General features: G+C 43.6%; 1 protein-coding gene across 1 annotated transcript in view; it reads left to right on the forward strand.

Moving 5' to 3' along the window:
* Window positions 1-1,796: 1,796 nt before the first annotated feature.
* The window catches only part of LOC308369642 (transient receptor potential cation channel subfamily M member 1-like), a gene marked incomplete at both ends in the record, with an annotated part of 120,576 nt that continues 95,559 nt past the window's right edge, over window positions 1,797-26,813 (forward strand). Inside the window, 6 exons of the mRNA XM_080844143.1 lie at window positions 1,797-1,828; window positions 2,802-2,810; window positions 3,568-3,748; window positions 19,627-19,840; window positions 20,750-20,874; window positions 22,557-22,728. Of these exons, the coding sequence (XP_080700269.1) occupies window positions 1,797-1,828; window positions 2,802-2,810; window positions 3,568-3,748; window positions 19,627-19,840; window positions 20,750-20,874; window positions 22,557-22,728 (733 nt within the window). The remainder of the gene's footprint in view (window positions 1,829-2,801; window positions 2,811-3,567; window positions 3,749-19,626; window positions 19,841-20,749; window positions 20,875-22,556; window positions 22,729-26,813) is intronic.

Raw genomic sequence — 26,813 nt, forward strand, 5'->3', positions numbered from 1 at the left:
ATGCTTTTGCAGACTGCTACACTGTGCCTGACATGCAGGCTGCATGTGAGCGGCAGGCAGTCTTACTGGCGGTGGGGGATCACTTCCCCTTCCTTCAAAATGGCAGGCGATCAGGTGCGCTGGAACAGCGGTAGCATTCTGGAGGGGAGAGAATCTTTTTTCAGTGGTGGGGGCTGACACAGGAGGGCCACAGTAGAACTCTCCATCCAGCAGGCTCTCCGTATCCAGAAAATCCACATCTGGGATGGGCTGCTTGGAAGCAGTGAGGGGGCTCCACCGCCTTGGGTGTGCGGTCACCAGGTGGGAGGGAAGGACTGGGTCGGCGCAGCGGGGGCAGCTGCAGTAGTCTAAGCTACAGCCGGGCTCCACGCTACTTGTTGCCGGAGGTATGCACTGCTCAGCTGAGGGTGTCACTCCAGTTTGAGCAGACATCCGCTTCCTCGCACCCCTGCAGTCCCAGCACACGAGGCATTAAGCCTGCTGAGGAACTAGAACGAGAGAAACATTAGTACAGAGCGAGTTCAATAACCTTATCAATGGTGCCGTTGGCAGCAAACTAGCCAGCAAGCTAACAAGCCAGCAAGCTAGACCTCTCACTCAACTCTCTGAAGTCTAACTCACAGACTCACGCCAGTGACGGGAGTGACAAAGTATTCAATTCAATTATATTTATATAGTGCCAACAATACAATTGCCTCTGGGCGATTTAGTATGATATTGTAGGTGCTAACAAGCTAAATAGCCAACACAACTCTCTGAAGTTCAACTCGTGGGCTCACGGTAGTGACGGGGATAGAGTTGTTTACATTCTTAAAATTCTTTTATGACGTTAGTATGCTGAAAGGACGTAGGTTACTTACGTAGCTTACGTAGCTAACTTACGTAGGCTAACGTACTGATGTTAGAAAGTTGGCTGATTGACGCCTCGCAAATCACATAAACCATTATTGCTGGTTACAATAATGGTGTTATCGGATAGTGTGGTGTCTATTTCTCGGTAACTTTTGAAAAATCTAAGCACGAAAAAAATGTACATTTACATACAAAACACGACCGTCAGCGGAGTTGGTCCGCCATCTTTGTTTACATTTTTCAGTTGCCAGAGGGTCGTGGCGCACAGGTTTGTGGGTAATAGACAGCATCAAGGCTACATCGATGGTTCCTTGAAAAATGACCATTATGTGACGTATTTTAAGGTATCGAAGACCCAGAAAAAAATAATTAAGCAGATTGAGACGGCCTTTCCTTCTCTTGTTCTAAGACACCAAGGTTGTTAAGAGAGCATTTTAAGAGTAATGGGATTCAGCCGAAGTCTCAGTGAGCTAGCCCGCTAACGAGCTAAATAGCTAACTTGAGTTTTAGACTATAAGCCTTAACTCGCGGCAGTAAGCGAGTGAAGGTAGAAAAACATTTGTTTACCTTCCCAAGAGGGACAGTCGTCAGGAACCGACCCACTTTGCAGGATAGTCAGTGGACTAGCCAGCTAATGAGCTAACCTGGTAACTTTGGTCAGAGCCATGCTGTGCAGCTGCCAGAGGGGGATCCTTGTAGGGAATGCCATTCTCGACAGACTGTAACGTGAAAAGGTTATCACAAACGTCGCAGGCCGGGACGAAGCCACTGCCTGGACATATCTGAAATGAGAGAATATTAGTACGAGTGCAAGTATCACAACGAAGCACGTTGAGCAGCAAAAGGTTAGCAAGCTAGTACGAGGACTGGCTAGTAACAGCTAGAATACAATGACTCGACTTTCTTAGATTAAAGCCAATAACTCGCAGCACTTAGAGCTAGTGATGGGTGGAACCCCACTCACCAACTACGAAGAGTAGGTAGCATACAAGGATAGCAATAATTATAATAATTGAGCATAATAGAAAAAATGTTTGTCGTTACAAGTACCTTGTACCGCAATGCGAAATTGGAAAAGAGACAGGAGATGCGTCAGGCGCTCGTATTTAAGCGCTCCTGAGGGGGCGGGCTCAGGAGATGATTGATGCATCTCAGCCTTCCGCCGTGAATGAATAGGGTTTTCGAATTGGACCCGTGACTACGTCACGTCCCATCTGTCATGTCGCAGTCCTCTGCGACAGGGAACCTTTGAAACCAACATGATGTTCAAGTCTCTGTACCAAAAAATTATGATCTATAGTGTTGAAAGCAGCACTGGTCTAGAAGAACCAGTATTGAGATGTACCCATGATCAGATTCGATGAGTTGGTCATTCAGAACTTTGACTAAGGCTGTTTCAGTGCTGTGATGGGCTCTTAAGCCAGATTGGAGGTAGTCTTGGATATTGTGTTATGGCGTAAGGAGATGAGTTCCTTTGCCATCCCCTTATTCGAGACTTTTTTTTAAGAAAGGGAGGTTGGATATAAATCTATCGTTAGCCAGATTATCAGGATCAAAGATTTTTTTTGGAGAGATGGTTTGAAAACTGCTATTTTGAATGATTGTGGAACGTATCCTGAAATTAGTGAATTGTGTATTACTTTAAGTAGTGTCTCATTTAATAAGGGCATGTCTAAGCCTTTCTAAGACTTTTGAATACCAATAAAGGCCTTTTTTTTTTTTACATAAACAAGCTCAATGCTTTTTATTACTTTTTAAAGATCTGCAGGAACCATGTTTTAATTGAACTGAATTGAACTGATTTACACTCTTCATCTACAAACTGTTCAGGTGCTTCGTTTGACCCAATGCCTTAGACTATTGCTTTGTGCTTAGATCACCCTGATGTGCACTCTGTCTTCATACAATGTGTAATTTCTGGCTGTTTCATTTGTCCTCTCCCCCTTCAGACTCCAAAGGTATGGATTGAGAAGACATTTCAGAAGAGAGAGTGTATTCACATCCTTCCAAGTAAAGACCCCACTAGGTACCAAACCAAAAATGCTATCTTCAGTGAAATTGAATGTTGTGTGTTTTGTGTGTATAGATGTGTGTGGTTGTGTTTGATAGCCTGCTATAGGGCTGAATAGCCTTAACCCTCTGAATACATGGCCCAATTGACTTCTATTCTAAAAAAACTACAAAGATAATTTATCCAGTCCCCACGACCTTCCAGGCATCCTTTTCAAACCTATCTAGATTCCACAAGAAGTTCCTGACCAGTATCCAGACATCTGCATAAAGCTTATCTGTTAACAGTGGCAGCTCTTTAAGGTTAAGTTACAAATAAGGGTTTGTCACTAGTATCAGTAAAAAAAGCCTTCATATTGTAACTGGGAAAGTAAGTATGATTATTTAATTTCAAAATGAAATAGTGCACTGTAACATTAGGTTGGTAAGCTAGTTGTTGATTGGCTTAGCTGTTGAAGCAAGCAGTTTAAACGCCATTTCCCACAATTATTGATTAAGCTAAAACGTTATTTCCAATTCTTAAAATCCAACTAAAGATGTAGGCTACAAAAGGCTTTTCTGCCAATATGGCCCTGATTTGGTTTGTGACATCACCGCTACATCACTCTCTCTAGCTCTGTGTGTGTGTGTGTGTGTGTGTGTGTGTGTGACAGAGAATAGGTGTAATATTGTAATTTCTGTAAACCTGTTCCTTTCCTCAAACAGATGTTGCTGTGGTCGATTGACCAGTCAGCATGTGGGACTCCTATCAGGCCCAGCTGTTAAGAATGAAGAGGATAGAGTGGAAGGGGAGAAATGGTCAGTGAATAAACACACTCAGGCTTCACCGACAGATGCCTATGGTGTCATCGAATTCCAAGGAGGAGGTCATAGCAGCAAAGCCATGGTTTGTGTCTCTGTTTCTGTGGGAGCAGTGCATGATGAGGTCAAGGCCATGGTTTGTGTCTCTGTTTCTGTGGGAGCAGTGCATGATGAGGTCAAGGCCATGGTTTGTGTTTCTGTTTCTGTGGGAGCAGTGCATGATGAGGTCAAGGCCATGGTTAGTGTCTCTGTTTCTGTGGGAGCAGTGCATGATGAGGTCAAGCATTAAAGCCCCTTTGAGAGGATTCATTTCCCATCATTTCCGTTATTGTAAGTGGCATGGAGTCTCCTTTGCAGGGACTGACAGTTTTCCTGAGCTGTCAGTGGTGACTTTGAGATTTAAACCCAGACCAAAAAAAACCAAGAACTTTCTAGCCTGACGATGTCATACTCATAATTCTAGTCAGAATATGAGTCTGATACTGAACTATTGGGCTGTGATTATGGGGCGTGTTTCAACGAACCAGGAAAAAAAATGCCTCTTCGCTCAATTGGATACCTAGAACCAATCAGAGCAACGTAGTATGACCATCTGATACATTAAAACTTTAACCTGATCCCGTAGGAAGGACGGCAAAAACATCTTTTCGATAGACAAATGCCTTGATCGCGTTTCTCTGTTCCTCTTTTAAAATGAATACGCTGTCGATATCTGTTGAGATATGCCTGCTCACGTTACTAATTAGCAACAAGGCTATAGCTAGCTACCATGTATTTTAATGGATTTTTGGTGTAGCGTTAGCAATGACCTAACAATAATGGTCTAGAGCGCTTCAGTTAAGACATACAATCCTCGGCAACATTCGTGTTGCACATATACAACTAACCGAGTCAATGTAGACATAAAAAAGTCGTGTAGATAGCATAATTTACATAAAATATGTCCCACTTACAAGCCGGATACGCCGCCATCTTTTGGAGGATTTCGAATGAACCGCTTGATAATCTGTCCATAATCGTATAAAGCCCGTCCTGACAATTTGATTGGTCCGGCTTTATCTGTCCGATGAAACACTCTCGCAACTAGCTAAGAGCCAGACCAAATCTCCCTGACCAAAATTTTTGTGGGCGGGGTTTGGGCTGGTATCCAGGCTAAGAATACCGTTGTAAATGTATGACATTCATATATTGGCAAAAAAAAAGAGAGAGAAAATTACATTGAGCATCAGCTACCAAAAGAATGCTCCCTTTTAGGTCAACTGGTGTGTCGTGTCCGATGGCAGCATCCAGTGAGCATCCAGTGTTAACATTCACCTTGAACCAATTTCTCGATGGCTGAGGCTAAGGCAAGCTATTTTGTGAAAGAAAGAAACAACCTATAGCTGGCCCAGTCAATCACTATTGCCTTGAATGTTCATGATAACCGGCTATCAACTTAATAGAGCCAAGAGTATTTTAGGCCTACACATTTGACACCCATATTCCCTAATCCCTGGAGAAGAATTCATAAGACAACCACAGTTCTAAAAGAATCTGACTGCACTTCCCCTTCTGACGTGGATCATGTTGATCAGTTGATTATGTGAAGGTGGTTACTACTGATCATGTTGATCAGTTGATTATATGAAGGTGGATACTACTGATGTGGATCATGTTGATTATGTGAAGGTGGATACTACTGACGTGGATCATGTTGGTTATGTGAAGGTGGATACTACTGACGTGGATCATATTGAGGAATTGTGGGGCAGCATTATCTCCTTCTCTTTTGTACAGGATGGTCCAGTGTAGCCTATAGATGAGAAAGGAAGCACTGAAGCTTTCCTGAACATTTAGGGAATTCGTACAGTGCTTATAATGGCTGCCACTTAGATAATTCCAGGTCATTTCACTCAGTTAGGAACCATCCTAAGCAAAAAAGACTATTTGACCACAGCCCATATACCAAGGTTAATGTTCACCAATGTTGACTTTACTTCCTGTTTAGCGGCTTTGCTGAACGTTTTCAGTGCATGTCATCGGTTGTTGACTGACAAACGCAAATGCTTTTGAAAGGCAAGAATCCATGTGTTTGGTGCTTACGGTTCTAATAAATGACCCCACCTCCTGTTTGGTGGCTTCGCCATTGAATGAGATCACAACATATCCAGATCATAGAGGGATAAAATGGGGCATTTTTTTCTGGACTCATGATCTTGAGACAGTCCACTGTCCAAGATTAATGTAGATACATCAAAGATAAGTTTGGTGTAGAGACATAAAAGATAAGTTTGGTGTAGATACATCAAAGATAAGGGTGGTGTAGATACATCAAAGATAAGGGTGGTGTAGATACATCATAGATACGTTTGGTGTAGATACATCATAGATACGTTTGGTGTAGATACATCATAGATACGTTTGGTGTAGATACATCATAGATACGTTTGGTGTAGATACATCATAGATACGTTTGGTGTAGATACATCATAGATACGTTTGGTGTAGATACATCATAGATACGTTTGGTGTAGATACATCATAGATACGTTTGGTGTAGATACATCATAGATACGTTTGGTGTAGATACATCATAGATACGTTTGGTGTAGATACATCATAGATACGTTTGGTGTAGATACATCAAAGATAAGTTTATTGTAGATACATCAAAGTGTTGCAGAGATATGGGCTCACTTCCTGTTTGAAAGCTTTTGATTGGCTGGTATGGTTGAATGCAAATCAATCAAATCAATCAAAATCTATGTGATAATTTTCCTGAGGTTTTCACTTGTGACAAATACCACAATTAAATCCAATTGAGGAACATCCATTGGCTTGCTCCAAAATGGCACCGCATCGGCCATATGGTTTAAAAGTTACATGCATAAATGTACCCCCAACTTCAACCTATTGATGGCGCTTGAGGCGCTGGCATGAAACTTTTTTTACCATGCCGTCTGAGGGGCTGCCATACACACCCTAGGCAAACAAAGAAGATTAACTAGAGATGCATTTCGACCAAAACATGCTTATCCATATGATCGCGCCACAGTGGTGGACAGTAACGAAGTAGATTCGATCCTGTACTTAAGTGACAAATAGATGTATCTGTACTTTACTCAAGTATTTTTATTTGGCGAGACTTTATACTTTGCCTTTCAGCACCGGCCTGTGTTTCCACCTGTTCCAGCACCAAAACTGAACGTTATGGGATCTTGTGACATGTTACTTTGGTTACAATTGTGAGTTATTCACGAGTGGTCTTCTTCCAGCGAGAAGGCAAATTAATTTTAAATAAAAACTTATATTATGTTTCTTTTTAGTACCATACGACTTAAAGTTAAAGTTCTGTTTACTTGGCCAAGGGTTTCTATATTTCCTCACGTAGATCAGACGAGTGGCAATGCAGGTCATGACCGGAGTTGCCTAGCTAATACACCAGTGGTTCTCAAACTTTTCACCACGAGTACCACCTTAGAAATGATTTGGCTCTCCAAGTACCACCAGAATTAAAATAAAGTAGCGTAGGCCTGTAACTATATAGAGAATACACAGAAGGCATTCATATTAATAATGATTTATTGTTCACATGACTGAAGCAACTAAGTGTATGTAAACTCATGTATTGTTTTTAAAAACTTACAAGGTGACAATACTAATTACTGATCAAAACATAGGCCTACCCAGCAAATGGGGATATAAAATACCAGTCAATCTAGTGAGGTTTAACAAGTATTCAGGGGTGAAAAGTCATCAGGGATGAAAAAGATGTCAACGATGCACACCCTCTAGGAGGGTCCAGGGCATGCTCCCCAGGAATATATTTTATATATAAGAACATTTTGCAAATTTTAAAGTTCAATGCATCAATCTGGTGCACTTTGACAGCAAAATTAAGAGGCTAGATCTATAAAGAACTTTGTGCTGTTGTAAACAATTTTGTGGTCTGGTAACAGTTTAATCCTAAACATTCCTGTGTTGAATGTTGCACGGGCACAGGCCAACCCAATCAGCAAAAGTCATTGTGAAAAGAAAAAAAAAAATAATGATAACATAAATATTAATATGTTTCTACTGATCTGTGCTTTTAATGTAATTTTTGTATGATTCCAATCATATTTATAATCAAAATCCGACCTGTTCGAACAGAGAGGCGACTCGCGAGGTGAGGCAGCGACGAGATGTGCCTCATCTCAGATTGTGCAATCCCTCATTAACTGGGTGGAGCTCATGCCTTTTACCTTCTCATTGTTTGACTTTAATTGAAATATTTGTAGACACTTTTTTCATATGTCGTTTGTATCCATAGAATAGGTAATGTATTTCACGTATGTGTAGAAGCTGTTTAATCTTGCTGATCTGTCATAAAACCACAGTGAAAACGCACATAGAGGAGGCAAACCTAACCTCTGCCTAAATGAAGGGGGCGAGCAAGAGCCTGAAAAATTGACTTCCAATCCAGTGGCGTGATGAACAGCTAAACTCCGGATCAAACTCTGTTTTCCGCCGTGTCTTTTATGTAAATGTGCAATTTTTGGCGGTTTCGCGCTTAGATTTTTTAAAAAGTAAGCGAGAAATAGACACTGCAATATCCAATAACACCGTTATTGTAACCAGCAAATATGGTTGATGTGATTTGCGGGCATCTGTCAGCCAACTGTCTGACATTGGCACGTTAGCCTACATAGCATAACAATAGCATAACGTTCTTGCAGTGTACCACAACTGTCTATAACGGCATCGAGGCAGCTACTTTCCATTTTGAACAGACCTGAAGACTCGAAATAAAAAGGTCATCATGATGAACTGGGTTGGCCCAACGAACAAGTTTGAAAAAAAAATTCAGTACAGCTTGCGTTCGCAGATTACTTGGAGGTACTTTTTTTTCTCGTGCATACTCCACGTACCACTAGAGGGCGCTCGCGTACCACAGATTGAGAACCATATATATACTAACCAGTTGCCATAACAACCTTAGGAGTACCTTACAGCAGCTAGTGCTAGTTAGCTAGCTACTACACGAACTTGCTTAGTCAAGAGCTATCGTTTTCAAGTGGCACGTCTTCTACAGTACACACAATACAAAACGTCTCGGTTACTTACGTAACCTCGGTTCCTTAAGCACGGAACAAGATATAATAAACGGGACTTGACCTAGTGTCATGGACTTGTTCGAAGAACTTATTCATTCACGCCGCTAGGCAGGGAGAAGTGCGCCGGGCTCTGGCCCCGCCCCCACCGGAGCCTATAAAACCCACGGCGCGCTTCTCCATTTTCCTTGGATCAAAATCTGAGCGTCGAAACACCAACCCAAAAGAAGAAAAAACACTGTATCACGCACCTATTATTATATCTTGTTCTGTGCTTAAGGAACCGAGGTTACGTAAGTGGTGAACGTTCATAGGGCCTTACCCGTGCTTGTGAACGCTAGGTTCTCAATGTGCACATATGCCAAGGGGATCACCGATCTCCCTGATCATAGGATTACCCATTAATTAGTTCATTGCGTTAGCCAAGCCGAGGCTGATGAACATATATCTTACTAAACCTTCTCACGTTTAGTATCTTGTTCATGGCACTCCTTCAATAGGGCCGATGAACACAAAACACTCTCCTCAGGTTCTGGAGATTCGGAGATCGTCAGCCTACAGAGTTAGTTTTAATAGCCTACACCACTAAACTGTCAACGTTTAGGGCTTTGTTCACTGCATTCTACCACGTAGAAGCTGACAAACACATATAACTCGTAACTCTCCGCAGGCTCTGGAGATACGGAGATCGTCGGCCTACAGAGTTATTTCTTAAAAGACCACTAAACTGTCAACGTTTAGGGCTTTGTTCACTGTATTCTACCTCGTAGAATCTGGCAAACACATACAACTCGTAACTCTCTTCAGGCTCTGGAGATTCGGAGATCGTAAGCCTAGAGTTATTTTTAATACACCACTAAACGGTCACCGTTTAGGTCTTTGTTCACTGCATTCTACCACGTAGAAGCTGACGAACACATAAAACTCGTAACTCTCCTCCGGGTCTGGGGATTCGGAGATCGCCATCCTGTAGAGCACTTTCTAACACCAACTAAACTGTCAATGTTTAGGGCTCTGTTCAATGCCTTTTACAACGTAAGAGCTGATGAACACCTGTACTATTTAGTTACTCCTAGGCTCTGGCGATTAGGAGATCGCTTGGCTGCAGAACGCATTGTAACTAAAAAATTGGTCTCAGCCACATCTAACATATAGAATCTAATGAAAGTGTGGCGAGAACTCCAGCTTCCTGCCTCATATATCTCTTCCACTGAGACGCCTTTTAACAAGGCTCAGGAAGAAGACAACCCGACGCGTCGAGTGTGCACGAAGTGCGCACGCCGCCTTGCCGGGGATCCAGAGACAAACCTTTATAAGACTTGTATACTATCCAATGATAGAGGCTCAGTTTAGACAGAGGTCTGCCTTTTTCCCGTGCCCCGAAGCACAAAAACAGCTGATCTGATCGTCGGAACGTCTTGGTGCGCTCCAACAACGGCGAGCGCGCACCGTACACAGCGTATTGAAACGCTCCTCCTCTGCCGAAGCAAACGGAGGAGGCAAGAACACTGCCAACTCAATCACCTGATTACGAAACGGTGCTGCTACCACCTTAGGTGTGTATGCAGCATTAGGTAGGCTATCATCCCTGTCTTGTCCCCAGCGATCGAGAACTGAAGGCACGATGGACTGACGGACAGGGTGTGCATGTCACCAACGCGCTTTGCTGACACAAGTGCCAGCAACAGCGCCGTATTCAACGAAACACATTTTATGTCCGCTGTCTATAGGGGCACAATGGAGGCCCTGTCAGAGCACGTAACACCATCAGTAAATCCCATGACGGCACCGGGTGCCTGCCCGGCACTCTGATACTTCTCACACCAGCCGCGCTGGTGGATGATAGCCCGGGGGTTTATTATAAATACCTGCGTGGCCGGCGGAGATGGCTGCTAGGTAAACCTTGGGAGTGGAAGCAGCCTTCCCCTCCTCAAATAACTGCGGGCGAAATTCCAGAATGACGCCCAGCGCGCAGTTGATAGGATCATGTTGATGCGAACCACACCACCTCTCGAAATTGCGTCATTTTAACGTATATAGAGACCGGGTCGAACCGGTGCGTGTGCTCTGTATCGTTGCCACCACTGAGTCAGATGAACCTGGGGCTAGGAGCCTATGCCTTTCAGGTGACAACTCTGAGCTGCCACAGCTCTGGGGGAAAAACGCATATAGACGTAAGCTCAGCCATTGCTTAGGCGTCTATGCTTAATCGGGGGCTGTCGCCCCCAGCTAGAACCACAGTGGGCAACAGGTGTTCTCCCTGTTGGCAAACAGGTCCACCTCTGCTTTGTAAAAGCGTTGCCATATCAGTTCTACCACCTGAGGGTGCAGGCACCCGTCTGCCGCCCGGGGGTTGCCTCTTGATAACAGGTCTGCTCCGTAGTTGAGCAGGCCTGGCATGTGTAACCTACTGCTCTGATTAGGGGGAAATACGCCGCTGTCCACGGAGTAGGCGGTTCGCCCATTGAAACAGTAATTGAGAACGAACCCTCTTTGGCAGTTTATATATATGCCATAGCGGAGGTGTTGTCCGTTCTTATACGCGCATGATGACCCTCTATCATGCATCTGGCGTTCACCACCAGCTTACCGTACCTGTCCTCAGTGGAGTTGAGCCTCAGGGAGAGGTACCATAATTTGACATGACCTCATGCGTAATAGCCCTCAAGGCAGCGCTACCGCGGCTGATGCCATCATCCACAGTAGCCTTTGAAGGCAGAGGGACGTTACCGCCTGTGTTCGCTTGAACCGGCGTGTGCATGATTGGATGGCTTTTATTCCCGCTGGGGACATACTGACCTTCATTGAGGTAGAGTCTAGTTCAATGCCTAGGAATGGAGCGCAATGTCGAGGTACGGAGCGCTTTCGCCTCTGTTTTTTCTAACGAGCCGAGTCGATACAAGTGTGCTACCACTAGATGGCAGTCTTGCACCACCGCTGACTTTGAGTGGGCACATGTTAACCAGCCATAGAGACAAGTGAGAATGCGTACTCCTCCCTCTCTCTACGTAGCGATGGCTGCCTCTGCGCATTTCGTGAATACGCAGCCAAGACAGGCCGAACAGGCGAACACAAAATTGGCATGCAGTTCCCCCGAATGCAACCCTCAGAATCTCTGATGTCTGTGGCGAGTTGGTATATGAAAATATGCCTTCTTTAGATCTTAGCGACACAAACCAATCGTTTGGGTGTATGAACTGAACGAGCGTGCGTGGGGTCAGTATACTGAACTTCAATTTATTAAGTGCTCTGTTCATTTTACATCAATCTAGTACTGGACGACAACTTCTATCCGTCTTGGGGATGATGAAGTGTCCGTGCATAGCTCAGAGGCACCCAGCGCCCTTGCCTCTGTATTAACAAGTCAGGTCGAAGTGTGCTTCCACTAGATGGCAGGCTTGCACCACCGCTGACTGAGTGGAGCATATGCAAACCTCTGAACTGACCGGGTCACACCGCCGAACCTTGGAGGGGGCGGGTGAACTGCTGTACGTAACCCACTGTTATTGTATTAAACACCCACAGTGACGCTGTTAATGTGAGCCAACTGTCCGCGCAGCTTGCCAAGCTGGGCTTCAAGTAGAATTGGTCGGGACCTAGGCCCGCTCATTATTCAATAGTTCTAGACCTGCCACCGCTCTGCCTAGGGAGAGCTCTGGGGTGGCTAGATCTGGGGTGTCCCCCGCATACTGTACGAATACAATTGGGTGTACGAACACCGTGGGGGAAGAAACACAAGCATGCCTTATGTCTGGCCCAAAGGGGCAGTGGTTATGACACTCATGTGGGAATGTGGTGCTTGGTGGAATACTTTTACGGTGCTTGACATGAGCTCTGCCTGTGAGCAACGTGTAGTTTTCCTTGGTGGCCATGGTTCCACCTCACCCCGCTTCGTGGTCAACGACCGAATTTCAGGTGGCGGGGTGTTTGTTGTGGCCCTTGCCACGACCAGCAGTGCGCTGTCGTCCCGTGTGGGTAGCGCCCACCAAGCACCACATTCCCACATGAGTGTCATAACCACTGCCCCTTTGGGCCAGACATACCCACCGTCAGTGATGCTTGGCGCGACATATCTGAAACACAAGAAAGATTAAAAGAGCACACTATCACCGTAAACTAGAGGTTAGCAACCCAAGCTAGCAGGCTAGCCCCATGCTAGTAGGCTAGCCAACCAAGCAAGCTAGTAGGCTAGCAACCCAAGCTAGTAGGCTATCAAACCACACTAGCAGGCTGGTCAGAGACCAGCCAGCCTTACAAGTTAGACAGTGAAACTCGACTTTCTGTACGACGAGTCGAACTTGTAGCACTCTTGAGGTAGTGAAGGTTAGAGAACCTTTAACTCACCAGCTCATATCGAGTTAGGTTTCAAATAGAAACAAGTAATACGACCGTCTGGAATGGAGCGTCGAATAGTCCTTGGAACGTCCTAATCATACGCGAAGATTTTGAAAAGGAAAATGGAGAAGCGCGCCGTGGGTTTTATAGGCTCCAGTGGGGGCGGGGCCAGAGCCCGGCGCACTTCTCCCTGCCTAGCGGCGTGAATGAATAAGTTCTTCGAACAAGTCCATGACACTAGGTCAAGTCCCGTTTATTATATCGCAGCTTCTGCGATAAGGAACCAGCACTATATCACGGTCAGTTAATGATGCAACTATGTGGTCTGTATATTATTAAAAAACAATGTTTGTCTTTTTAAAAAGGTATCTGTGTAATTTTGTAATTGGTTTTCTTTCTCTTTTTTTTCTTATTTTTCAAATTTATAGACTTGTTATTTTTTAATTTGCGGGATAATTCTTTGCCTCATAAAAGCACGTCTTAACCAGGAAGCGCATTTCCATTGAGTCTGAAAACGTTGATATGGCGAAAGTTATAAAAACAAGGCGAAGATATAGACAGAGACAGCCTACAGAAATATTTTTTTCAACTCTTATAACACTTTTTCAGTTAAGCGATCCACAAATCATTAGACGGTACAGGTTAACCAGCCACACAATGCTTCAATTACTGAACCACATCAGAGACGACATGGAACCCTCCAACCGCAGATCATATTCATGTTAAACTCCGGACAACATTGCAAATATTGCCATCGGATCATTTCAAACAGTTATAGCATCAGCAGTTGGTATATCTCAGCCTTCACTCAGCCAAATATTCACACAGGTACTCGAGGCATTGCTACGGCGCACTGGTCAATACATTTCCCCACTGCCACAGCTGAAATTAGAGACATCAAACAGGACTTTTTTTTAAATCGCAAACTTTCTGAACGTAATATGAACCATTGATTGCACCCACGTCCATATATATTATAGTGAACCCATGTCCCTTGTAGAAATTATTAATCTCGCCATGTACACATCTATATTGTTATAATAGACAGTTTATGCATTAATGCCACCAATAGCATATTCTTTATAATCGTGTTCTTTTAAACATCTCGCTGTAGGTGATGGCGGGCAGAACAACAATATAGCAGCGCACACATTGAATCAGGTTCAGTGATTGAGCGAACGTGAACCAACATATCTATCTCCACTTCGCTGAACCTTCATTTTCTCTTCCTAAATAAATACCACGGAAAATGCGCAAAAACACCGTGCGTTAATGTGCGAACGCAGATTAAGCAGCGGTCGCATGTTAGTAAATCAGGCCCTATATAGGGCGGAGTAAACACAGTTTGCTCAGCGCAGATCTGGTTTGATAAATACCAAGTAAAATGCGCAAAAACACCGTGCGTTAATGTGCGAGCGCAGATTAAGCAGCGGTCGCATGTTAGTAAATCAGGCCCTTAATGTATACAAGGCAGACAAACCAACACATTTTGATGGATGAAAGCTTTCTTTATTAGTTTTAATGTGTTTGTTATTAGGTATGTTGTCCTTTTGAACCCTGCAATCTCCGACTCTCCTCGTATTTCCTCATATATTTTAGTTTTCCTTACTGACTTTTCAATTTTGTCTTTCATTTCTGTTGATGGCTAAATTGCTATCGAGGTATTTATTTAATCCATGGTCCATTACTGGATCGACTTTCCATGTACGTTTTCATCGTTTTCACTCATCATCTTGGTTGACAGCTAAAAAAAATGGCGGCGGAAATGTCTGTTTCTGGTGGGTTAACTCCGCCCACCTCTGTGACGTAGTTGGTGCCCGATTTGGGCCCAGCAACTCCAGGGAGCCGGGCCGGTGCCGGATTTTCAGCTCCGGCACCAGCAAAATTTTGGTGGAAACGCAAGAACTGGTGCCAGATTGGGCACTGGCCCGGCACCGGCCCGGCCTTGGTGGAAACGAGGAAAAAGAGTGCACAATCACACCGTCAGGGCTCAGCGCGAGATGGAATATCCGATTCAATCCAGTAGGCTACATTGAAATGTTATTTAGTACCGTTTCACTGCTGCTCGTAGAATATGTACCTGCATACTGAAATGGAAAATACTGAAATTGGTAGTGGGGCACACTTTTGAGTGTTTGTGATTCTAGCCAGGATGTTTGCGCACCCACTTAGCTAAGCAAGCTAGTGTTATAGCCACTAGAGGCTATACCACTGAGGTTGTCAAGTTGAATGCAGTTTGACTGAAATAAATTGTGACATACAGATACAGACATACAGATGTGATATAGTTAAGGAGTATATGTTTTAATCCACATTTTTTATAAATAAATGTTGAAATAAAAGTAAAATGAAATAATTGTTCTCTAGTGCTGTTATTTCGTAACCACTTTGTCTTACCTAATGGCAATAGATAGCTTTCAATGTTTTGTGCTTATAATATAAGTGATATAAAAAAAAATACTAATGCTAATAATACTAATAATATTCTTTTTAATAGACAAATGTAAGTCACTATTTAAACAGTGGCATTAGTATTTTCACCTTATATCAGTTGATTGAGCAGGAGCTTTGATGTGAAAATGATAGAAGGCCATTTGAACATCAAGGTACTTTTACTTTTAATACTTAAGTACATATGAAGGCAAAAACTTTTATACTTCTACTCAAGTGGAAATTTAAAGTGCATACTTTCACTTTTACTGAAGTAATATTTTACACAAGGTATCTATACTTTCACTTAAGTACATAGTAAGTGTACTTCGTCCACCACTGTCGCGCCACAACAGTCAGCCATTGCATACTGTAACCTATGCAATTACGTGGATTCTATCACTTCGCCCTACGAAAGAAAAAGATCTAGGAAGATCATTCTGTTCTTCTGTAGAATGTCTTTTGTCTTTGCCTTCTCTCCACAGCAAGAGATGGCAAACAAGATGCTTCAAATTAGTGGTACCTCAATGGTGGAATGACCTACCTAGTGCGATTCGATCTAGTAACAGCCATTATACATTCAAAGAGCATCAACTCAACCAGTCTTTGTCCATGTATGCAATTACAAATGATGTGAGCAGTGTAGCTCATGTGATATATTGCTAACTAAACCACAACAATGCAACAGCTCATGTAATATATTGCTAACTAAGCCACAACAATGCAACAGCATGTGTGATATACTGTATTTCTAATTAAGCCGCAACAATGCAACAGCTTGTGTGATATATTGCTAACTAAGCCCCAACAATGCAACAGCTTGTGTTATATATTGCTAATTAAGCCCCAACAATGCAACAGCTTGTGTTATATATTGCTAACTAAGCCCCAACAATGCAACAGCTTGTGTTATATATTGCTAACTGAGCCACAACAATGCAACAGCTTGTGTTATATATTGCTAACTAAGCCCCAAAAATGCAACAGGCTGTGTGATATATTGCTAACTAAGCCCCAACAATGCACCAGCTTGTGTGATATATTGCTAACTAAGCCCCAACAATGCAACAGCTTGTGTGATATATTGCTAACTAAGCCCCAACAATGCTTTCAGATTAATACTGATTGCTTACACCAATGTGGTAGGCTACAGACTTTTAGTGTTAAGACTGCAGCCCCTTCAATTCAATTCAATTCAATTTTATTTGTATAGCGCCATAACAATACAATTGCCTCTCGGCGCTTAACAGAGCCCAGAGCCTGAACCCCCTTAGTGCATGCACAACGGCAACAGGGGCAAGGAAAAACTCCCTGTTGGGCAGGAAGAAACCTTAAGCAGAACCACAGCACATAAGGGGGGACCCATCTGCTTGAGGTCGGCCGGGTGGAGACAGGAAGGTGGGACGGGGGGAAGGGGGGAAGGGGAAGGGTAGTGTGGCAGAAGGGGAAAGGAAGCAACAGGGGCAATACACAGCCAGCATTTGGTCACTGGACATATGTGTACATACATCTGGTGGTAAATACATGATACAGACAAGGCCAGATTACTGTGGCAATAGGGTTACTGATTCAGGGGTAGGGGATGTAGGGACAGGGAAACAATTCGGTGGAGGCAATAATGTATATTGTACATAAATGCTAGCATAGGGTATTGGGTAGAGTAGGTGTACGGCAATGCAGTGGCGGTGGGTGCGGTTGGCCAAGGGTTTCTCTAGGTAGACCAGGTAGAGAGACTACGTGCAGAGTGGTGGGGGTGGGGAGGGAAAGTTCCACTTCCAACAGCGATTGGAACACGCCTGGCTCCGGGGAGGCAGTGGACCTTGCAGGGGCCGCTTGTTGAAGGGGGGGGTGTGGACATCTCGGACCATGGAGCTGCCGATGACCAGAGTGGGGGTCGTCACATCCAGCGGGAGAAGTCGTCAAGGGGATGATGACTGAGTTGAGGGCCCAGGATGGGGAGCAGGGCGGCGTGGGCGATGCTGGTGTTGCTCTGGAGCTGGTCTGCAGGGGCGTTTCGGGGCGGGCTGAGGAGGGGAGTGATCAGGCCCAGGAGGCTCCTCCTGATCCATCTAACAAACAGGAAATGACGAATCAGTCTGCAGGTCTGTCAGTCGGGAATCAGCACAAACAAACACACAGATGAATCATTTCACCAACCAGGGACATGTCACCTGTTTGTCGGTTTGCCTGTTGCATATTGCAGTACTTAGATATGTTTAGTTTTTCTGGCATTAACATTTTGTTTTTTGTTGTGATCTGTTTGCCGGGGCCGTACATGCATCCACTCGGCAAACAGGAAACACATTTGATGTTGCGGTACTAAATTACAAGTAGTAATTTCATTTATTTTTTGTTGTGATCTGTTTGCCGGGGCCGTACATGCATCCACTCGGCAAACAGGAAACACATTTGATGTTGCGGTACTAAATTACAAGTAGTAATTTAATTTGTTTTTTTGTTGTGATCTGTTTGCCGGGGCCGTACATGCATCCACTCGGCAAACAGGAAACACATTTGATGTTGCGGTACTAAATTACAAGTAGTAATTTAATTTGTTTTATTGGTTGTGATCTGTTTGCCGGGGCCGTACATGCATCCACTCGGCAAACAGGAAACACATTAGATGTTGCGGTACTAAATTACAAGTAGTAATTTAATTCGTTTTTTGTTGTGATCTGTTTGCCGGGGCCGTACATGCATCCACTCGGCAAACAGGAAACACATTTGATGTTGCGGTACTAAATGCAAGTAATATTTTAATTTGTGTTCGGATATGTCTGGGTGGCTGGTACAGCAGGTGATTGGTTTGTTGGCGCGGTTACTTTTGGCTATAGGATGCACTAAAGAGGAATGTCTTAAGTCTTGATTTGAATATAGGCACGGTGTCTGCAGCTCTGATGGAGGCAGGGAGATTGTTCCAGAGGAGAGGGGCTTGGTAGCTAAAGGCTCTCCCTCCTATTGTGGTCTTTGATATTCTTGGAATTACCAGGAGGCCTGCACTCTGGGAACGGAGCAGCCTTGGAGGGCAATAGGGGACGACTAATTCCTTGAGGTAGTTTGGAGCCAGATCGTTTAGGGCTTTATATGTTAGCAGGAGTACTTTGAAGTCGATTCTACTTTTAACGGGGAGCCAGTGCAAAGAAGCGAGTACCGGTGAGATGTGTTCATATTTTTTAGTTCTGGTGAGTGTACGAGCAGCAGCGTTCTGTATAAGTTGGAGGCTCTTTATTGTGTTGATGCTGCATCCGGACAGGAGAGCATTACAATAATCGAGGCGGGAAGTAATAAATGCGTGGATTAGTTTTTCTGCATCTTGGAGGGATAGGACCTTTCTAATTTTGGCAATATTGCGTAAATGAAAAAATTATGTCTTTGAGATCTGTTTTATGTGTGAGTCAAGTAGGAGGTCTTGGTTGATAGTTACACCAAGGTTTTTGATGTTAGTGTTGGGTGTTGGGAAGCCATTGAGTGTGGTTAAATGGGTAGATAGTGTAGTTCTCAGTTGATCGGGGCCTACAAGCATAACCTCAGTTTTATCAGAGTTGAGGAGCAGGAAGTTGCTAGTCATCCAAGATTTTACATCATGGAGGCAAGCTTCTATCTTGGGTAGATGTACAATTTCATCAGGTTTCATTGATAGGTAGAGTTGGGTGTCGTCAGCATAGCAATGGAAGTTAATGCCATGTTTCCTTATGACAGCACCTAAGGGTAGCATATAGAGGGAAAAAAGCAGTGGTCCAAGGACAGAGCCTTGTGGGACACCGTAGCTTACTCTGGTGTGATTTGACGACTTCTCATGGACATGAACAAATTGATGGCGATCAGAGAGGTAAGATCTAAACCAAGATAGGGCACAGCCTTTGATGCCAACGTGGTGTTCAAGTCTCTGTAACAGGATCAGATGATCTATAGTGTCGAAAGCAGCACTAAGGTCTAGGAGAGCACTAAGGTCTTCAGTGTTGTAATTCATGGTTGATGCCTGGCTTCTATCATCACTGCTTCCACCTATTATCTATTCATTACATATCCACTGTAAGTAAAAGTGAGAAAATTATCTTTTAAATTGTTTATGGATAAACTGGCTGTGTCTCAATCTGTGTGTATGTGTGTGTTTACCCATTCTTAGTATATCAGAGTCTCCCATGAAACTAAACCAGATGCACTGCTTCAGCTGATGGTTCAGGAGTGGCAGCAGGAGCTCCCAGCTCTTCTCATCTCAGTCCACGGAGGGCTGCAGAACTTTGATCTACAGCCCAAACTCAAGCAGGTGTTTGGGAAAGGTTTGATCAAAGCAGCGGTCACTACAGGAGCCTGGATCTTCACTGGAGGCGTCAGCACAGGTGCCCACTCCGCCCGCCTCAGTCACTCTCTGAATGGAAAGTTGGCATGGGATCAATACTGGTACACAAAAGTAGTCTTTTGCAGCAGTAGTCTTCTTGTAACTTTTAATATTTGAAAGAGTAAGTAAGACACTATGACCTTAGCCAATGTACAAACATTGGCTCATTCGCATTTAAAGGAACAGGTACTCAAAAAAGGTTGCTCTGAGCAGGGCTGTTTTAAATTACCCTTGTGGTATTTTGACCAAAGTATGTTACAGACATCTTGTTACGTCCCTTGGTGGCTCGGAGTAGAAGGAAGCATCATAAAGCAGCAGGTTGAGCAAGAGAGGGTGCAGTCAACACAAAAAACAGGAACCCAACCCAATATAATAACCCCACCACCCATTGACAGGTGCTAAGCACCCCAAAGTACAGTGGATGTAGACCCAGGGTATCTTACCTACCCTTGTCCCTGTGCGCAAAACCAAAGATTTAACAAAAGACCAAACAAAAGTTGGCTGCTAAAAACCAAAGTAAATGGTTCACAAATGTACAACAAGATGGAAACTTTACATAACTAAAGGAAAATAAAAAAAACAAGCAAAACCCACCAGAGCTCAACCAGAGCTCAACCCAAGCTCTCTCTAACACAAACAAGGGTGGGGAATGGCTGATGGGATTTACATGACAGGTGTGGTGATTGATGACTGGAACCAGGCGCTCACATCTGAGAAGTAGGAGAATGAAAACAGTAGGTGGAGACAGAACAACAACACAAAACCGAACCAGAATACATGTAGGCCTACAACATGTATACATACAAAACACCCTACGTAACACATCTCAGTAAGACCCCAAGGAACCATATCAACTTGTGGTAAAATGTGCATGCAATGATTCCTTTAATGGTTGCCTTATGGTTTGCAGGTGTGATGCGTCATGTGGGAGATGCATTGAAAGAGCACTCCTCTAAATCTAGAGGGAAAGTCTGTGCCATTGGAATTGCCCCCTGGGGAATTGTGGAGAATAAGGAGGACCTCATTGGCCAAGATGTAAGTCTTCTACTGTATACATGTGGTATGATGCTGTGGGTTTTGGCCAAGATGTACTGTAAGTCTGTTAGTGAATACATGTGGTATGATGTTCTGGGTTTTGAAAGTGAAAGTCCTCTCTATGGCAGAGGTGGTGTAGACACACACACTCTGAAATCCACCTCTGCATTTAACCCATCCAGGGAAGTGACACACACACAGTGAAGTGAGGTTACACACTAACGCCCGACTCACATTGTTGCGTTGGAAGGCGTTGATGCGTCAGGGTTAACGCATCCCCATTCACTTTGCATGGGGTGACGTCATCCTTTGCCGAACTGAATTGTGGCTCCGTTTGGTTCGCGTGCGTTGCGTTTCATGCTTTGCTTGCGGCAAGAGTTGAAGAAGGTTGAACTTTTCGAGAGGCAATGCATGCATCAGCCAATCATATTGCCTTTCATGCATAACTGACAGCACAGGCGCTAGCCAATCATATCCCGTACATGCTCACGTCTACAGAGCGGCAAACTAAAAAAAAAAAAGATGGCTGCCAAACTCCGTAGATGGTCGTATTTGTACCTACAAGTTGGTTGTTTGACTTTTTTTTGGTTAGATTTTTTAAAAGTTACCGAGAAATAGACACTGTACAATGTAAAAACCCCTTTATTGTAACTGAAAAATACGTATCATAGGATTTGCGAGGTCTCTGAGCACCCTGTCTAATGATAGCATGCTACTACTGAAAGGGGAAAAGCTTGCTAGTGACTTGATTGGTTTGATGACCTGTCAATCTCACTATAAGGTCTCCGGTCTCAACAGAACCCCATGCGCCAGACTCCTCCTCTGCCTTCCGTTGGATCAACGCATTCCAACGCATCAATGTGAGTCGGGCGTCACCCGGAGCAGTGAGCTGCCTTTGGCGGCGCCCGGGGAGCAGTGATCGGGGTTAGGTGCCTTGCTCAAGAGCACTTCAGCCGTGGATGTGGGCATGGGAGAGAAGTGGTCTACCACTTCCCCCGCCCACATTTTTCCTACTGGTCGGGGATCAAACCGGCCACCCAACGGTTTCCAGCCTGAAACCCTAACCAGTAGGCCACGGCTGCCCTTTGGACAATGCTGGAGAAAGTTTGGTTCGTACCACAAGACTGAATAGGACTTAAAAGTCTTTACTTTTTTGAGTTGGCAATGGTGAAGAGGAACCATATCTTATAAAAATGGGAGATGATTCCATAAATGCTTGTTCCTGCCGTTCTGTCATCCGCTTTAACTGTTACACTTGTTTCAACAATTCCCATGATAGCAACCTATCATGAATTAACACTTTTATTGTTTTTCAACCTTTTTGGAATGGGCTACAATCTATCAACAATTATTTATGCAAATACAACTAAAACAAGGCCTGCTTATTATCTAGTACTTTAAAAAAAAAAAAAATAATTCCTCACTTCACAGTTGTGTAATGTGTTTGCATAACAGCCATAGTGTAAATCAGTAAAAAAAAGGACATAACAGTTTCAATGTGTTTCCAATTTACTAGCCTACTGCTTGCCACAAAACTCAAAGCTCAGATTCTGAACATTTTGAGGATTGTTTGAGGATTGTCTGGATTTGTGTTGATGGTACATCTTTCTTTATAATTGACATTTTTCTAGTGACTCCACAATCACATATCATCTAACATAATATTTTTGGGGTTTTTACAGGTGACACGGCCATACCAGACCATGTCAAACCCACTGAGTAAGCTGTCAGTCCTAAACAACAGCCACTCACATTTTATCCTGGTGGATAATGGCACTCATGGTAAATATGGTGCAGAAGTGCGGCTACGCAGACAACTAGAGAAACACGTCTCTCTTCAGAAGATCAACACACGTAAGTGGAACATGTAACCCCTCAACAGGTTAGCTGACAGTTAGTATGGTACGGATTATGATAGATATTCAGCAATATGACATGGCAGCAGGATGACATGGCAGCATTATGACATATTCAGCAGTATGACATGACAGCAATATGACATATTCAGCATTAGGACATATTCAGCAGTATGACATGACAGCAATATGACATGGCAGCAGTATGTCATATTCAGCGGATTGACATATTCAGCGGTATGACATATTCAGCAGTATAACATATTTAGCAGTATAACATATTTAGCAGTATGACGCTGCCAACCTTTTTGGACAACTTGAAGGAGGACTCATCCTCTTTTCAGGCCTTCGTCTCATCCCTGTAAGCAAAATGACGTCCCCTCGACGTCCTGTAATGGTCTCTTTGAACGTTCTAAAAACGTAAATGTGTATGGTTCCCTTGACAACTCAAGGACGTTTTGCACGACGTTCCAAGACCGTCCCGAGGACGTTGCAGTGACAACTGGGAAACGTTTTCTATAGGTCCTGGGGACGTTATGCAGGACGTTGCAAGCACCTCCCGAGGGCATTGTGGTTACGTCTGGGGAACGTGTTTCTATAGGTCCTGGGGACGTTCTGCAGGAAGTTGCAAGAACGTCCTGAGGGCATTGTGGTGACTTCTGGGAAACGTGTTTTAGACGCATAGACATATATTTGTCTATGTTTTAGACGTCCTGGGGACGTTATTCAAGGACGCACCGCGGACGTAGCAGGCACGACCGTTTTTGCTGAGCTAAATGAAGAAAATAAAATAATAATAGATCGCTGAGCCGTCATTTTGCTTACAGGGCGCACACACACACAAGTTCAAGTTTATTTATATTATACATTTCATATGATATGCATAGACACACACACAGCCACACACGGTTACAAACTTCATTGCAGGCATGGGAATTGAACCGTAAACCTTCCTATTACTAGACCTCTTCTCTAACCACTGTACTAACACTGTCTGATTACTATTGTGTCACTTTAACACGTTTATCACAGTGTGAGACAGCCAACAAACTTAGTCATTTTTTTCCCGAGGGTTTGAGGAAAAGCATATTGTAGCGATCTCAGTCACTACGCATTGAGGGTTTTCCTTAATGATTCCTTCTTTAATTAACATCCATGGCAGGTCACGGATGTGCGGGCAGGGAGGCAGAATAACTAGCCAAACTAAGAATGATGAAATAAAATTAATAGGAATGCTGCTCTACTGATCTGTGCTATAAATGTAATGTCTGCATGATTCCAATACAATGCATACATAGGAAGGTGTATCAAGTGTCTAGCTTTAACATTTTAGCTTTCCGCAGGCCTTCAAAGATGCTGCAACAGAACGTATACTAGAGCTTACCGGTCAAATTGTAAAAATCCCGTCTCGCAAACACAATCTGGATTTGACAACAATCCTAATATTTAGGCCTATAAAGCAAACGTGCACTGCCCTTGTTATGTTTTAAAGGAACAGGCTAATCTGCCGTTAGAACGTTATTTAACAACACTCATGCTGCATTTTAAATAAAGCGCAAACCCTCGGTTTCAAACGAGGAGCGAACTGAGTGACAAGGATCCAACATGGCCAAGCAGACTAGTCTTAACACTAAAAGGTCTATATCCCTCGTCCGGGATATTTTTATTTTTGAGTTTTCGTCTTAGAGACATAAAAAGAACAACCATGGAAACATTGAACCCTTTTCTAATATTATTGCTGAGGTCTTCTAGAATAGAATCATATATTCCATTTGTGCATCAATGTTTTTAGTTAAGCAAAATGTACAAAAACATCAAGGCATGTCAGACAACTTAGAAAAGTCTAAAAGGCCTTGGATCTTAGAGTGTTAAAAGCTTTTTTTCAGAGGCCAAACACAATTGATGAGGGTAAACCTTTTGACGAGGATGAACCTGTAATACCTGTAGTGTTGAGTCTGAATTGTATTATACTGTCTATGCGTGAGCGCCTCGAAGTTCGAGCCGAGAGTCAGAGATTTGGAAAAATTATAGCTCGCACTCGCATCATATTGAAAATTGGAGCTGTGAACTTAGTTCATCATTTTGAATTATGGACAATGAACTGAATTAGTTCATGTAGAAAGTGAACTTTCCAAACACTGAATAGCCTACCTGAAGCCCTAGATGTTGGAACAGCTTCACCAGAGAAAAAAGCCGAAATGTCGGGCATTTCTGTCTTTATGGAGTGACAAGTTCTCTTGGCTAAGGTGCGAGGTAATTGACAGTAAAATGTTCTTTTAGCACTGCGAAAAGGCGACGCAAAGGATTCACAAGAGGGTCGTATAATTTAAGAATCTCTTCTCTCATTGAACAGAGCAATGACCATGTTGCAGCGCTCATTTTAACGCCACAGCAGGTTGAGATTAAAGGCCACTTATTGACGCTCATCAGACATTAATGTTTTTGTTTCCCATTGTAAACTAAGGAAAATAAACATGTTGCTTTCTAAACTACCTGATTATGTTATAATTTAAGCTACGCAGGCCGTCAGTTTTCTTCAATAGATAGAAGAGCAGAAATAGATATTTGCCCGGCTTATCATTAAAATGTCGGGCAAATGAAAAAAAAAATTCTCTAGCGGAACCTCAGAGAGGACCATCAGAGGACGTCAAGGGGACGTTTTGGAAGGACTGAATGCGAACGTCCCGCAGAGGACCACAGGTAAAGGTTACGGGGACGTTTGTGAAGGACGTCCTGGGGACGTATGCTGAGAGACCAAATAAGAACATTCCCTAAAAGTCTGTTTTAAGGCTCATGCGAACGTCCCGCAGTGGACCACAGGTAAAGGTAATGGGGACGTTTTTGAAGGACGTCCTGGGGACGTATGCTGAGAGACCAAATAAGAACATTCCCTAAAAGTCCGTTTTAAGGCTCATGTGAACGTCGCGCAGAGGACCTGCAGGTATAGGTTATGGGGACGTTTTTAAAGGACGTCCTGGGGACTTGTGCTAACAGACCTATAAGGTTCCCTAATAGTCCGTTTTAAGGCTCATGCGAACGTCACGCATGAGGACCACAGGTAAAGGTAACGGGGACGTTTTTGAAGGACGTCCTGGGGACATGTGCTGAGTGACAAAATTATAACGTTCCTTAATAGTCCGTTTTAAGGCTCATGCGAACGTCACGCAGAGGACCTGCAGGTAAAGGTTACGGGGACGTTTTTAAATGACGTCCTGGGGACGTGTGCTGAGTGACCAAATTATAACGTTCCTTAATAGTCCGTTTTAAGGCTCATGCGAACGTCACGCAGAGGACCTGCAGGTAAAGGTTACGGGGATGTTTTTAAATGACGTCCTGGGGAGGTGTGCTGACAGACCAAATTATGAGGTTCCCTAAAAGTCCGATTTAAGACTCATGCGAACGTCACAGAAGGACCAAACGTAGACGTGCTACGAACGTCAAAAACGTTCTGGTAACGTCCTCTAGCGAACGTTGTGGCGGGGACCAATTGGGGACGATTGGGGACCTTGCGAATGTCCTGTTAACGTCCTGGGGACGTTCCCTGTTTGCGGGGATGTCTCCCTCCTGGTCAATATCATGTGCTGGCACACTGGACAAAAGCAGGACTGACAGGCTGCTTTAAACTGTCCTTATGTTGAAACTGAATTATAGATATATCTATATTAGAGATGTGATTGGCAAAGGACAAAAAAGCAGAGAAATATACAGGTAACGAGAGAGAGACCCATTCACGCTTTACCTTGCAGAGTTACTGTGCGCCTTACTTCCAGGTTAAAAAAAATGCAATCCAATATGTAGTCTTAGCTTCGGTATTTGGTATTGTTGTTGTTATTATTATTATAATTTTTATTATTATTATTATTATTACATAAATAATTGGTATTTAATATTGTTTCTTGAATTACTTTTCATTGGGCTTATTTCTGTTACTGCCTGTTTTTTTTATCAATATCTTCACATTCTATGGACGTACGCAAAATCTTGTGAAACTTAAGCCATAGGGGGCGAGAACTGATATGTGTCAATATCTCAAGATCTGCTTACGCTCAAAATCGTCTCGGTTACTTACGTAACCTCGGTTCC

The sequence above is a fragment of the Sprattus sprattus genome (assembly GCF_963457725.1).
Source record: "Sprattus sprattus genome assembly, chromosome: 8".
Lineage (NCBI taxonomy): Eukaryota > Metazoa > Chordata > Actinopteri > Clupeiformes > Clupeidae > Sprattus > Sprattus sprattus.